Source organism: Pan troglodytes, chromosome 20 (assembly GCF_028858775.2).
Source record: "Pan troglodytes isolate AG18354 chromosome 20, NHGRI_mPanTro3-v2.0_pri, whole genome shotgun sequence".
Classification (NCBI taxonomy): Eukaryota; Metazoa; Chordata; class Mammalia; order Primates; family Hominidae; genus Pan; species Pan troglodytes.
The window spans coordinates 40099954-40115115 of record NC_072418.2 but is presented as its reverse complement, the minus strand read 5'-3'; the positions used below and the strand labels follow the sequence as shown (position 1 = coordinate 40115115).

General features: G+C 41.7%; 1 protein-coding gene across 9 annotated transcripts in view; it reads right to left on the bottom strand.

Annotated features, from left to right (window-relative positions):
- Positions 1 to 15162, bottom strand: part of ZNF529 (zinc finger protein 529) — a 59287-nt gene that overhangs the window by 13557 nt on the left and 30568 nt on the right. The window contains exons 1-2 of one of the 9 annotated variants that reach the window (XM_512621.8): positions 14990 to 15151; positions 14182 to 14241 (exon numbers count right to left, since the gene is read on the bottom strand). The exons of 4 other annotated variants lie outside the window; for them this stretch is intronic. In XM_512621.8, coding sequence (XP_512621.3) covers positions 14182 to 14195 — 14 coding nt within the window. In that variant the 5' untranslated portion in view covers positions 14196 to 14241; positions 14990 to 15151. Of the gene's footprint in view, positions 1 to 14181; positions 14278 to 14989; positions 15152 to 15162 lie in introns of those variants that run through there. 4 more of the 9 variants (XM_063801556.1, XM_063801557.1, XM_009435440.4 and 1 more) reach the window with 4 other exon arrangements.

The window sequence follows — 15162 nt, the reverse complement described above, 5'->3', positions numbered from 1 at the left end:
CACACTGATATAAACAGGAGTACCAGAAGAGAGGTGAGAGAGAAAAAAAAGGATTTAAAATTTACAAAGAAATAATGGATTTGAAATTCCCAAATTTATTGAAAAACATTAAACTGCACATCCAGGAAGCTCAACAAACGCCAAGCAGGATAAATGCATAGAGATCCAAACATAGATGCATCATTATAAAGGCATTGAAATCCAAAGAAAGAAATGGAGAAAATCTTGAAAGCAGTAAAAGGAAACTGCAGGCTAGAAGTGAAACTAATACAAAAGTATTAACTGCTGATTTCTCATCAGAAAAAAATGAAGGCCAGAAGGCAGTGGGATGATATATACAAAGTACTCACACACACAAAATCCTTCAACCCAGAATCCTAAATCCATCAACATGTAAAAAAATGAAGTGACCCCCTACCTCACACCACTTACAAAAATTAACTCAAAATGGATTAAAGTCTTAAATATAAGGCCTGAAACTATAAAAATCCTAGAAGAAAACATAGTGAAGCTCTTGACATTGGTCTTGCGATGATTTTTTAAAATATAACACCAAAAGCACTGGAAACAAAAGCAAAAACAAAGAAATGGGACCAAATAAAATTAAAAAGCTTCTACAAAATAAAGGAAACAATTTAAAAAGTGAAATGACATTCTACAGCATGGGAGAAAATATGTGCAAATTATATATCTGACAAGGGGTTAATATCTAAACATATAAGAAATTCATTCAACTCAATAGCAAAAAAAAAAAAAAAAATCCAATTAAAAAAATGAGCAAAGAACCTGATAGACATTTTTGCAAAGAAGATATACAAATGGTCAACAGGTATATAAAAAGGTGCTCAATATCACTAAACATTAGGGAAATGCAAATCAAAACCACAATGAAATATCACCTCACACCTGATAGGACTGCTGTTATCAAAAAGACAAGAAAGAAAAAAAATGTTGACAAGGATGTGGAAAAAAGGGAAGCCTTGTACACTGTCGGGGATGTAAATTGGTACAGTCCTTCTGAAAAAGAGTATGGAGGCTCCTCAAAAACTTAAAAATAGGACAACCATACAATCCAGCAATCCTGCTTCTGGCGATACAGCCAAAAGAAATGAAGTCAATAACTCTTTTCCCCCTGCACCGAGATGAAGTCTTGCTCTTTCACCCACGGTGGAGTGCAGTGCCGCAATCTCGGTTCACTGCAACCTCCACCTCCCGGGTTCAAGCAATTCTCCTGTCTCAGCCTCCTGAGTAGCTGGGATTACAGGCGTGTGGCATCATGCCCGGCTAAGTTCTGTATTTTTAGTAGAGACGGGGTTTCACCATGTTGGCCAGGCTGGTCTCAAACTCCTGAGCTCGTGATCCACCCACCTTGGCCTCCCAAAGTGCCGGAATTACAGGCGTGAACCACCACACATGGCCAAGTCAGTAACTTGAAGAGATATTTGCAGTCCTTTTCATGGCCGCATTATTCATAATAACCAAGGTATGGAAACCTAAGTGTCCATCAATGGATGGACAGATAAAAGTGTGTTTTTATGTATGTGCATACATATATGTATGTGTCAATTATATATCAGTAAAACAGAGGGGGGTGGTTATCCTTATGCAGCAAACCTATATTTCAAAACTTAAGAACATTTCAAAACTTAAGAACATTTCAAAACTTAAGATGAAAAGACATTTCCAGATAAAAACTGAATTTATTGCTAGCTGACTGACCTTAAAAAGTACTCAAGGAAGCTCTTTAGGCTGAAAACAGGTGATCCCAGGCAGTAATACAAATCCATATGAAAAAACAAATAGAAGTGGCCGGGTGCGTTGGCTCACACCTGTAATTCCAGCACTTTGAGAGGCTGAGGTGGGAGGATCACCTGAGGTTGGGAGTTCCAGACCAGCCTGATCAACGTGGAAAAACCTGGTCTCTACTAAAATAAAAAATTAGCCGGGTGTGGTGACGCATGCCTATAATCCCAGTTACTCGGGAGGCTGAGGCAGAAGAATCACATGAACCCGGGAGGCAGAGGTTGCGGTGAGCCGAGATCACACCATTGCACTCCAGCCTGGGCAACAAGAGCGAAACTCCGTCTCAAAAAAAAAAAAAAAAAAAGAGAGAAGCAAGACAATTTTATGTAATTATAAAAGACAGTATACATATATATCTCTTCTCCTCTTAACTGATATACAAATTTTATGAAACATGTACTTATGTATTTATTGGGCCCATAACATACAGAAATGTAATATATTTGCTAATAATAACACAAAGAAGGCAGGGGAAAGCAAAGTTGTACTGGGCTAAGGAAATGAATCCAGATGGTAACTCGAATCCATCTGGACCAAATGAGGAGAACCCAAAGTGAGAAATCAGATTGATAAAATAAAAGTTATAAATGTATAAAGGTTCTCCTTTCTTCTCATTTTTTTTAAAAACATAGATTTATATAAGGTAAAAATTACAACAACGATTGGTTGAGTTCGAAACATCTGTAGATATAATGTGAAGACCAATATTACTATAAGAGAAGATGAAAGGAAATAAGAGTTATATAGGAGTAAATTTCTCTGTCTCACTTGAATTAAGCCAATATAAATCAGAAGCTGTTTCTGAAGTAAGATATTTGGCAGAATAAATCTCTAAGCAGCAAAGTGTTCAGGGTGCTGTTTGGCTTCTCTTAACTACTCAGAGTAAAATGTGAGAAGAAACAATACAAAGATGGGATTTATAACACGGAAGCAAAATATAGAGATTTGAAAATTCTCAGCCTGAGCATGTAAATAAAAAGGTATTTAGGAAAGTAAACCAAGGGTGTGACCAAGTGACTTTCTGATCAGAGTGTGGCTAGAAAGAAGCCAGGTGTTTTCATCATGACAATAGGAGAATGAACCCAATGGCACTTCAGAGAGCTTCAAGGCTGCTCCTCCCATCACAGGCCCACAGTGTGAGGGCCTTGAAGGCAGGATGGTTTCAAGGGAAGGGTGTAGAACACTCATGGAACTTTGGGGCTTGCTGCCCGGGGCTGCCTCAAGTCTCTGCTCCCCACATCCTGGCACAGTGCTCCTTGGCTGCCGTAGTTGTGGCTCCAGTGGGCCCAGGTGCAGTTTAGTCCCTGCTCTGGAGGGCAAAGTGGTGAACCTCAGCATCCACATGGTGCTGATTTTGCAAGTGTGCAGAGTGCACAAGATGTGGAAGCATGGCATCCTTCAAAGAGATTTCTTTTTTTTTTTCTGAGACAGAGTCTCACTGTATTGCCCAAGCTGGAGTGCAGTGGTGCGATCTTGGCTCACTGCAACCTCTGCCTCCCAGGCTCAAGCAATTCTCTTGCCTCAGCCTCCCAAATAGCTGGGATTACAGGCACACAATGCCTTGGAAAGCCTCAGGGCCTAGACAGAGACCTACTACAGAGGCAGAGCCACTGCAGACAGTCCCCACCAGGGTATTGTCCAGTGGAGTCATAGAGGCTGTGCCACTCCCCAAACCCTAGACCTGTAGAGCCAGCAGCATGCAACATGGGCCTGGGAGAGCCAGTGGCACCAGACTCCAACCCATGAGAGCTGCAGTATGAACTGTGCACACCAAAGCCATGGTGGCAGGGTCCCTTCGGGCCTTTGGGGTCCAACCCCCATCCCAGTGTGTCTGGAACATGCGACAAGGAGTCAAAGATGATTATTCTCCAGGCTAAAGGTTTACTGTTGTTTGCCCTGTTCAGTTTTGGACCTACTTGAGACCAGTGACCCATACTTTCTTATTTATCTGTTTTGGAATAGAAATGTCTGTCCTGGCCGGGTGTGGTGGCTCATGCCTATAATCCCAGCACTCTGGGAGGCTGAGGCAGGTGGATCACCTGAGGTCGGGAGTTCAAGACCAGCCTGACCAACATGGAGAAACCCCATCTCTACTAAAAATACAAAAAAATCAGCCAGGAATGGTGATGGATGCCTGTAATCCCAGCTACTTGGGAGGCTAAGGTAGGAGAATCGCTTGAACCCGGGAGGCGGAGGTTGCGGTGAGCTGAGATCGCACCATTGCACTCCAGCCTGGGGAAAAAAAAAAGAACTGTCTGTCTTTTTCCATTATTATTCCATTGTAGCTTGGAAGCACATAACTAGTTTGGTTTCACAGGTACAGGACTAGAGAGCAATTTGCCTCAGGATGAATCACCACATGATTTAGATAATACCTACATGAGACTTTGCCCTTTAAGTTGACTTTAAAGTTTATGCTGAAATGAGTTTTAATACTTTGGGGGCTATTGGAATGAAACGAATGTATTTTGTATGTGAGAAAGACATGAATATAGTGGGGGTCCAGGGGCAGAATGTACCATGTCCTCTCCAAAATTCAGTTGTTACCAATGTGATAGTATTAGAAGGTGGAGCCTGGCCGGGCGGTTCATGCCTGTAATCCCAGCACTTTGGGAGGCTGAGGCGGGTGGATCACAAGGTCAGGAGATCGAGACCATCCTGGCTAACATGGTGAAACCCCGTCTCTACTAAAAAAATACAAAAAAATAGCCGGGCATGGTGGCAGGCGCCTGTAGTCCCAGCTACTCGGGAGGCTGAGGCAGGAGAATGGCATGAACCTGGGAGGCGGAGCTTGCAGTGAGCTGAGATTGTGCCTCCAGCCTGGGCGACAAAACAACACTCTGTCTCCAAAAAAAAAAAAAAAGGTGGAGCCTTTAAGAGGTGATGAGGGCTCCTCCCTTTGTGAATGGAATTACAGCCTTCATAAAAGAGGCTCAATGCAGACTTCCTTGTCCTCCCTTTTGCATGTGAGGACACACGTCCTTTCTGGAGGATGCAGCATCAAGGCACCCTTGGAAGAGGACATTTGAACCTGATGATGCCTTGATCTTGGACTTCATAACCTACAGAACTGTGATATATTTCTGTTCTTTACAAATCAGGTATTTTGTTATAACAGCACAAACAGACCAAGAAAGTTGTCTATGGGTGCTGGGCGCGGTGGCTCACGCCTGTAATCCCAGCACTTTGGGAGGCTGAGGCGGGTGGATCACAAGGTCAGGAGTTCAAGACCAGTCTGGCCAACATAGTGAAACCCTGTCTCTACTAAAAATACACCAAAAATTAGCCGGGCATGGTGGTGTGTGCCTGTAATCCTAGCTACTCAGGAGGCTGAGGCAGGAAAATCACGTGAACCCAGGAGGCGGAGGTTGCAGTGAGCCGAGATCACACCACTGCACTCCAGCCTGGGCAACAGAATGACACTGTGTCTCAAAAAAAAAAAAAGAAAAGAAAGAAAATTGTCTATGGGTGACTCAGCTGCAAAGCTGCAAGGAGATTGAGAGTAAGACGATGGAAACAACAGTCAAGCCAAGAACCAAATCAGGAACACAATCCTGTTTACAATTGCCACTAAAGAATAACATACCTAAGAATACAGCTAACCAGGGAGGTGAAAGATCTCTACAATGAGAACCACAAAACACTGCTCAAAGAAATCAGATGACACAAATGGAAAAACATGGTAGGAAGAATCAATATCATTAAAATGGCCATACTGCCCAAGGCAATTTATAGATTCAATGCTATTCCTATCAAACTACCAAGGACATTCTTCACAGAACTAGAAAAAGCTATTTTAAAATTCACATGGAACCAAAAAAGGGCCTGAATAGCCAAGGTAATCCTAAGCAAAAACAACAATGCTGGTTACATCACACTACCTGACTTCAAGCTATACGACAAGGCTACAGTAACCAAAACGCAATGGTGTTGGTACAGAAACAGACACACAGACCAATGGATAGAGGACCTAGAAAGTCACACACCTACAACCAACTGATCTTTGACAAAGTCAACAAAAATAAGCAATGAGGAAAGGACTCCCTATTCAATAAATGGTGCTGGGATGACTGGCATATGCAGAAGAATGAAACTGGACCCGTACTTTTCAACATATACAAAAATTAACTCAAGTTTGATGAAAGGCTTAAATGTAAGAACGAAAACTAAAAATCCTAGAAGAAAACCTAGGAAATACCCTTGTAAACATCAGCCTTGGCAAATAATTTGTGACTAATTCCTCAAAAGCAACTGAAACAAAACAAAAATTGACAAGTGAGACCTAACTAAAGAGCTTCCGCTCAGCAAAAGAAATTATCAACAGAGTAAACAACAACCTACAGAATGGGAGAAAATATTCACAAACTACGCACTTAAAGGTCTAATATCCAGAATCTACAAGGAATTTAAACAATTCAACAAGCGGAAAACAATCCCACTAAAAGTGGGTAAAGGATATGAACAGACCCTTCTCAAAAGACATACAAGCAGCCAACAAACATACTTTTTTAAATGCCCCACACCACTAATCATCAGAGAAATGCAAATCAAAACCACAATGAGTTAGCCACCTCATATCAGTCAGAACGATTATTGTTAAAAAGTCAAAAGTAACAGATGTTGGTGAGGCTGTGGAGAAAAGGGAATGCTTACACACTGTTGGTGGGAGTGTAAATTAGTTTAGCCACTGTGGGATGCAGTTTGGAGATTTCTCAAATAACTAAAAATAGAACAACCATTTGACTCAGCAATCCCATTACTAGGTACATACCCAAAAGAAAATCATTTTACAAAATCATTTTACAAAAAAGACACATGCACTCATGTTCATCACAGCACTATTCACAATAGCAAAGACACAGAATCAACCTAGGTGCCCCTCAACAGTGGCTTGGATAAAGAAAATGTGGTATACATATGTCATGGAGTGTCATACATAAAAAAGAACAAAATCATGTCCTTTGAAGCAACATGGATGCAGGTGCTTCATTAATTCTAAAAGCATTAATGCAGAAAAAGAAAATCAAATACTGCATGTTCTCACTGCTAAGTGGGAGCTAAACACTGGGTACAGATAGACATAAATATGGGAAAAATACACACTGCGACTACTAGAGGTGGGAGGAAGAGAGAGAAACAAGAGTTGAAAAACATTGAAACTATTGGGTACTAGGTTCACTAGGAAGACAAGATCAATTGTACTCCAAATCTCAGCATCATGCAATATACTCATGTTAACAAACCTGCAAATGTACCCCCTGAATCGAAAATAAAAGTTGAAAAAAGAAACCAAAAACAAAATGAAGGAGAAACTAAAACATACCCAAGTAAACAAAAACTGAGGGACCTCATTCGAAGACATGCCATAATAGAAAAGCTAAGGCGAGCCCTGCAAGTGGAATGAAAAGACAGTAGAAAGTAACTCAAAGCCATGTACAAAAATGAAGAACAGGCCGGGCACGGTGGCTCACGCCTGTAATCCCAGCACTTTGGGAGGCCAAGGCAGGCGGATCATGAGGTCAGGAGTTTGAGACCAGCGTGGCCAACATGGTGAAACCCCATCTCTACTAAAAATACAAAAATTAGCTGGGCATGGTGGCACACGCCTATAATCCCAGCTACTTGGGAGGCTGATGTAGGAGAATCGCTTGACCCCGGAGGCGGAGGTTGCAGTGAGCAGAGATCGTGCCACTGCACTCATGCCTGGGTGACAGAGTGAGATTCTGTCTCAAAGAAAAAAAAAAAAAAAGAAAACAATAAAGGTAGCTAAATAGGCAAATACAAAAGTCTATTGCATCTTGGGCTTGTAGGTCCTCTTTATTTCCCCAATATGATTTAAAAGACTAATGTGTAAAACAATCATTATAAACCAATGTTAAAGGGCACACAATGTATAAAAATGTAACCTGTGACAAAACAACATGAAAAGGAGCAGAACTGTATAGGAACAGAGTTTTGGATATAGTATTAAAGCTAAGGAGTGTGCAGCACAGTTTTGACTCAACAGGTCTGGAATTTTGTTTGTTTGAGACAGGGTCTCACTCTTTTGCCCTGGCTGGAGTGCAGTAGTGTCTGGAATATTTAAACCCTGCCTATTCCAAAGAAAGCTGTAGCCCTTGACTAACACCTAGAAGATAAATTCTGGCCCCGGAATAGCCAGCTTTTATTAATTTTAATGTGATCCTTTCACTAGTGGGAAAACAACAACAACAACACTTTTCTGAGTTGTGTGAGTCCATCTAGCAGTCAGTGAACCTGAAAGTGGTCTTGGAGTTCCATGACCAAAGTCTATAAATTCAAACCAGTTATTTGTAAATGTAAAATATTCACTGTAATCTTCAGAACACATGCTAAGAAAACAATCAGCTTATATAAAAGAAATGACAAGGGAATTAAAATGGTACAGTACAATAAGTCAATTAAAAACAAAAGAAAGACAGGCGTAGTGGCTCATACCACTTATCCCAACACTTTTGGGAAGCTGAGACAGGCAGATTGCTTGAGCACAGGAGTTCAAGACCAGCTTGGCCAACATGGTGAAACCCTGTCTCTACCAAAAATACAAAAAATTAGCCAGGCATAGTGGTGCTCACCTGTGGTCCCAGCTGTTGGGGAGGTGGGGGGCAGGGGTGTGTGAGGGCTGGGGTGGGAGGATCACTTGAGCCCAGGCAGTTGAGGCTGCAGTGAGTTGCAATTGCACCACTGAACTCCAGCCTGGGTGATGGAGTGATACCTTGTCTCAAAAAAATTTAAAAAAAAGGGCCAGGCCTGGTGGCTCATGCCTGTAATCCCAGCACTTTGGGAGGCCAGGACAGGTACATCACCTGAGGTCAGGAGTTTCAGACCAGCCCGGCCAATATGGTAAAATCCCATCTCTACTAAAAATACAAAAATTAGCCTGGTGTGGTGGCAGGCACCTGTAATCTCAGCTACTTGGGAGGCTGAGGCAGGAGAAGCGCTTGAAGGAGGCGGAGGTTGCAGTGAGCCGAGATCGCGCCGCTGCATTCCAGCCTGGGCAACAGAGCGAGACTGTCTCCAAAAAAAAAAAAAAAAAAAAATTCATATGACATTGCAACAGATTCAGAATAGCCAAAACAAAGCTGGAAGACTGATATTTCCCAATTCAGAACTGACTATAAAACCACAATAATCAAGACTGTGGGGCACGGAATATGGATAGATATATTCATCAATGGAATAGAACCGAGTGAAAATTTAAACCAGTGTAGCTAGGGTCAAGCGATTTTTGACAAGGGTGCCAATCTAATGAAAAAGAGGAAAGAACAGTCTTTTCAACAAATGGTGCCAGAAAAATTGAATGTCCACATGCAAAAGAATGAAATTGCATCACTCCTTAATAACACATAAAAAAAGTAACTGAAAACAGATCAATGACCCAAATATAAGAGCTAAAACTATAAAACTCTTAGAAGGAAATGTAGGGGTAAGTCATCATGAACTTATATTTGGCAATGGATTCTTTTTTTTTTTTGAGATGGAGTCTCACTCTGTCGCCCAGAATGGGGGGCAGTGGCGCCATCTCAGCTCACTGCAACCTCCACCTCCCAGGTTCAAGTGATTCTCCTGCCTCAGCCTCCTTCCGAGTAGCTGGGATTACAGGTGCCTGCCACCATGCCTGGCTAACTTTTGTATTTTTAGTAGGAGACGGGGTTTCACCATGCTGGCCAGGCTGGTTTCAAACTCCTGACCTCAAGTGATCCACCCATATCTGCCTCCCAAAGTGCTGGGATTACAGTCTGAGCTACTGCATCTGGCCTATATTTGGCAATGGATTCTTAAATGATGACACCAAAAGCATAAGCAGCAAAAGAAAATTTTGATGAATTAGGATGTATCAAAACTAAAAGCTTTTGTGCATCAAAAAATCATTATAGAAGAAACTGATAAGACAGCCTGCACGATGTGAAAAAATATTTGCAAATCATATATCTCATGAGCATTTAACACTCAGAATACATAAAAACTCCTACAACTCAGCCCAACAAAAAGACAAACAGCCCAAGTTAAAAGCTGGCAAAAGACTTCAGTAGACATTTCTTCATAAAAGATGAACAAATGGTCAACAAGTACATGGAAAGATGCTGAAAATCATTAGACAATAGGAAAATAATAACAGAACCATGAGAATAACATCAGCAAGACGGCAGCTGAGGAAGCTTCAATTCCCTATTCTCTATTGAAACACTTAAAAAACAACTAGAGACTAGCTAAAATATCTTTGTAAGGGTCTGGAAATCACTCAAAGACTGTAACTATCAAACAAATGCCCAGTCAGGAGAAAGTCACATTCAAAATGGTAGTGAATTTGTTGATTATGTTACTTGTACCCTTACTCCATCTCTAGTGCAGCCTGGAAGAAGCAGCCCAGTCCCCATTTCCCTCCTTCAGGCCAGAAGGAACAAAGCAGAGCTTATTTGGAACATGCTAATCTGTCTGTGGGCTCCTTGAGGTACTGGTTTCTGTTCTGTCTGATTTTCATTTTTTTTTTTTTTTTTTACACAGTCTCGCTTTGTCATCTAGGCTGGAGTGCAGTGGCATGATCTCGGCTCACTGCAACCTCTGCCTCCCAGGTTCAAGCAATTCTCCTGCCTCAGCCTCCTGTGCAGCTGGGATTATAGGTGCACACCACCACGCCTGGCAAATTTTTGTACTTTTAATAGAGACTGGGTTTCACTATGTTGGCCAGGCTGGTCTCGAAGTCCTAACCTCAAGTGATCTGCCTGCCTCGGCCTCCCAAAGTGCTGGGATTACAGGTGTGAGCCACTCTGACTTTTGAGTTTCAACATGTAAAAGGCTGCACAGCTCAGATCTCAGGCAGGTAAAGGCCACAAAGGACAGTGGTGGGCACTGTGGTGCATCAAAGCTAAAACACTATTAAAACTAGAAATAAGTGCAGCAGCACTGCAGGATATAAGATCAATATGCAAAACTCAATGATATTTTAATTGCCTGGACACCTGTGGATACATGGAGCAAACGATTACAGGTGGAAAAATATAACATCTAGGGCCCAAGAAGCAAGGGTGAGACCCTATGAAATTAAGGCATTTGAAAGCAGCTATGCATATTGGGGAAACTGGTAAAAGCACATACACAGGTATAGGCACAGGCACGCTTCAGACCCAGGAAAAACGTTAAGACCTTAGACTTTGACCCTGAGATGATCCCAAGGCCCTAATTAGTGAAGATCTTCTCCAAGGGTCTGCAAAAATTAGGAGAAGTAGCTGTTTCTTCAAATGCCCAGTTTTCAACAAAAGACTGCAAGGCATACAAAGACACAGGAAAACAGGGTCCAATCAAAGGAGCAAAATAAATTACACTTGAAGAAACAAAAGCATTGGAGTAACTAGAAAAAGGCTTTGTAAAAACTGTCTTAAATATGCTCATAGAGCTAAAGGAAAACAGAGAAAGAACTAAAAAGGAAATCACGAAAATGACATATAAATAAGTGAGATATCAACAAAGAGAAATAATTACTTTTTAAAAAACTGGCTGGGTGTGGTGGCTCATGCCTGTAATCCCAGCACTTAGAGAGGCTGAGGCGGGCAAACAACATGAGGCCAGGATTTCCAGACTAGTCTAGCCAACATGGTAAAACCCTGTCTCTACTAAAAAAAAAAAAATTTAGCTGAGTGCAGTGGTGCACACTTGTAATCCCAGCTACTCAGGAGGCTGAGGCATGAGAATTGCTTGAGCCTGGGAGGCACAGAGGTTGCAGTGAGTCAAGATCACACAACTGCACTCCAGCCTGGGTGACAGGGCAAGACTCTTGTTGCAAAACAAAAAGAAAAAGAAAAAAACGAAGAATTGGCTCAGAGTGCTCAAACCCTGCACATTCCAAAGAAGAAATTGTCCTTGACCAGCTCCTGGGAGATAATCTCTGAGCAGTTAAGAGTATCCTGCCTGATTAACAGAGTCTATGTATATCTGAGGTCTTAGCCATGCCAGATAGCTTTTGTTAACAATGTGGTTTATGGTAAATACCTGTATCCATCTGACTTCTGGGTAGGCTTGACTAAGTAGGTAAGGTCAGTGCACAGAACCTTCATGCCCACATGACTGATCGTCAATAAAAACCCCGGACACGGGCCAGGGCAGTAGCTCACACCTGTAATTCCAACACTTTGGGAGGCAGAGGCAGGTGGATCACTTAAGCCCAGGAGTTCAAGACCAGCTTGGGCAACATGGCAAAACCCCATCTATACAAATAATACAAAAATTAGCCGCGTGTTGTGGTGTGTGCCTGTAGTCCTAGCTACTTGGGAGACTGAGGTGGGAGGATCCCTTGAGGCTGGGAAGTAGAGGCTGCATTGAGCTGTGACCCCACCACTGCATTTCAGCCTGGGTGAGAGAGCAAGACCCTATCTCAAAAAAAAAAAAAAAAGAAAAAGAAAAAAGAAAACCCACAAGAAAACAAAGCAAAACAAAAAACCCTGGAAACCACGGCTTAGGAGAGCTTCCCTGGTTGGCCACGCTTCACGTTTGTATTCGCACATTGTTGCTGGGAGAATTAGGTGCTGCCTGTGCAACTGCACTGGAAGCTTGCACCTGGTTTCTCCCGGTATTTGCCCTATGCAACTTTTCCCTTTGCTGATTTTAATGTGTACCTTTTCATTGTAATGAAGAATAACCATGAGCATAACAGCTTTTCTGAGTTCTGTGAGTCCTTCTAGCAAATCATTGAACCTAAGACAGTCAAATTGCCTTAATAGAACATTTGCAAATCTGGCTTTTAAAAAATTCATTTCAAGTGCCCATCAAAATTAACTTTATATTTTCATTGCTCTTGATTTACAGAAAATGTATGGGGAATACTAAGAATCTTCACAAACCAGCTTTTTTTCTTCCCTTGCAGATAAGGACTTAAAGTGCCAGGCCTTTATTAAATTCTCTAGGTTTATGTCCATATTAATGTATCCAGGCCTCATAAAGACCCTAAAGCACTGATATAATTATTGTCTACATTCTACAACAAGAAACTGTAAAGCAGAAAAATGAGTAACTATTAACCCCTTTGAAATGTAGTGTGAACATATAACTGAATTTTAAATTTTTTCACTTTTCCTAATCTAATTAACACAGGATTACCTTTAATTTTAATTAACTTAAATTTAAATACAAAAGGGATATAAATGTTTTTCTATTAAACACAACTTTATTGTTTTGGTAGGACTATAATTCACCTTAAACACTGAAAATTTAGCATCCAAATTGAGACATGCAATAACAATAAAACATATACCAGATTTTGAAAACTTGGTATAAAGATATGAGTGTAAAGTATTTCAGTGTATTCATATCATTACATGTTGAAATAATATTTTGGATATATTGATTTAAATAAAATACATTACCAAAATTAACTTCAGCTGTTTCTTTTTCTTTTTAAAATGTGTTTAAAGCCGGGCGCAGTGGCTCACGCCTGTAATCCCAGCACTTTGGGAGGATGAGGTGGGTGGATCACCTGAGGTCAGGAGTTCGATACCAGCCCAGCCAACATGATGAAACCCCTTCTCTACTAAAAATTCAAAAATTAGCCGGGCATGGTGGCGGGCGCCTGTAATCCCAGCTACTTGGGAGGCTGAGGCAGGAGACTCACTTGAACCTAGGAGGCAGAGGTTGCAGTGAACTGAGATCGCACCATTGCACTCCAGCCTGGGCAATAACAGTGAAACTCTGTCTCAAAAAAAAACAAAACAAAAGTGTCTAATGGAAATTTTTAAATTACCTAAGTGGCTTTATATTATATTTGCATTAGACTGTGCTGCTTTAGACTCAGACACCACTGTATCAGGCTGCCTCTCACAATCTACACCAATGTCACACTGCCAAATCTCAAAGAAGATTTGGGTGTCACCACTTAAATCCCCTCATGAATGTTCTGGAAAAACTCCCTGCCCTTGTTGACATAGCCTCTCTGCATAAAACTCCTATCATATTCCCACTCCTAAATGTCTCCAAAGCCAACTTTGTCACTTACTGATTAATACCTACCATCTCCTAGCTTGCTTTGTTTGCAAATCAAGTCTGTAAATAAGATCAAAGGTATCTAGTGTGCCATTCTACTTAATCACTCGTCTCCTCCTTAACAAATTACATTCTAAAAAAAAGTTTTAACTTCTCCTCCAGGAGTTGTATTTCTATACCACAAAAATCCTTTGGAAAAAAAGAAGCACATGGGAGAATTGAACGATTTACCTAATGGGTATGTGAATAATCAATGAAAAGGAAATGGGCATTTGGAAAGGCAATGGAGGACAAGGGGACCCATCTCTACAGTCTTGTTGTTAATTGGGAAGGGAAAACCAAGGGACCAGGTAAATGAACAAAGTAAATGAACAAAAAAAAAAAACTAACCTTGAGTTGGCCATTAGCACCAACGCTGTCTTCCACTTCAGGGGGCCTTCACTTGCAGAACTACATAACCAAGAGGGAGAAAGGACTCATGACATCCTGGACGGGTTAAATAAGAACACACTGTTCACCACCAGAAAAGCCCATCACACACAACAAACACACCCAGATCGAAGAGGGAAACTAGAATACTGTAGACTCCTCCCCACATCCGAGAAAAAGGTACGACCAATGCCTAGCAGTTTCTAGGGAACACAGCTCAGGAAATACTGTAGTTCTTTAATGTATAAATGGCCTCCAAATTCATGCAAGGGGAGTTATCCCAGGAATGAATACTACACCTATGCCCTCCCCTTCACGTCTTCCCAGGAAACTTCATTTATCTATCTTATCTATCTACCTATCTATCTATCTATTATCTATCATTTATCTATCTTCTATATATCATCTATGTAATCTATCTATATGCGTGTGTGTGTGTGTATAAGACCTCACGAAGAGATTCCATCACAGACATCACAGAGTCGGAAAAATGACGCTTTACCCAAAACAAACTCCTACAGGCTCATGGAAAAAAACGAACAAACAAAACAAAAAAAAACAAAAAAACACTTCTACCCCGTTCACACTTATAGTTGGTCACAACAGTGCTGTCACACGATCACGTCACCGTAGACCAGGGTCACACGATAGACCCCGCCCCTACTCACCGTCCTGAGTCCGATCAAACAGCACCCACGGCACACACTAGGGTCTCCGTCTCTCACACACACACACACACCACAATGACGTCGTAAACAATAGCACTAACCACCATCGTCCGCAGCTCCCGCGTACAGAGGCCTCAGGCTCCCGGCTCCACGTGGACCGACCTCGCCCGGCAGCGCGGGGCCACCTCACCGCGAGCTCCTCCCGCAGCCCGGTACGGGTCACCTCGACTCACCAGGCTTAACTCAATAACCACAACACCGGAAAGGGAAGCAA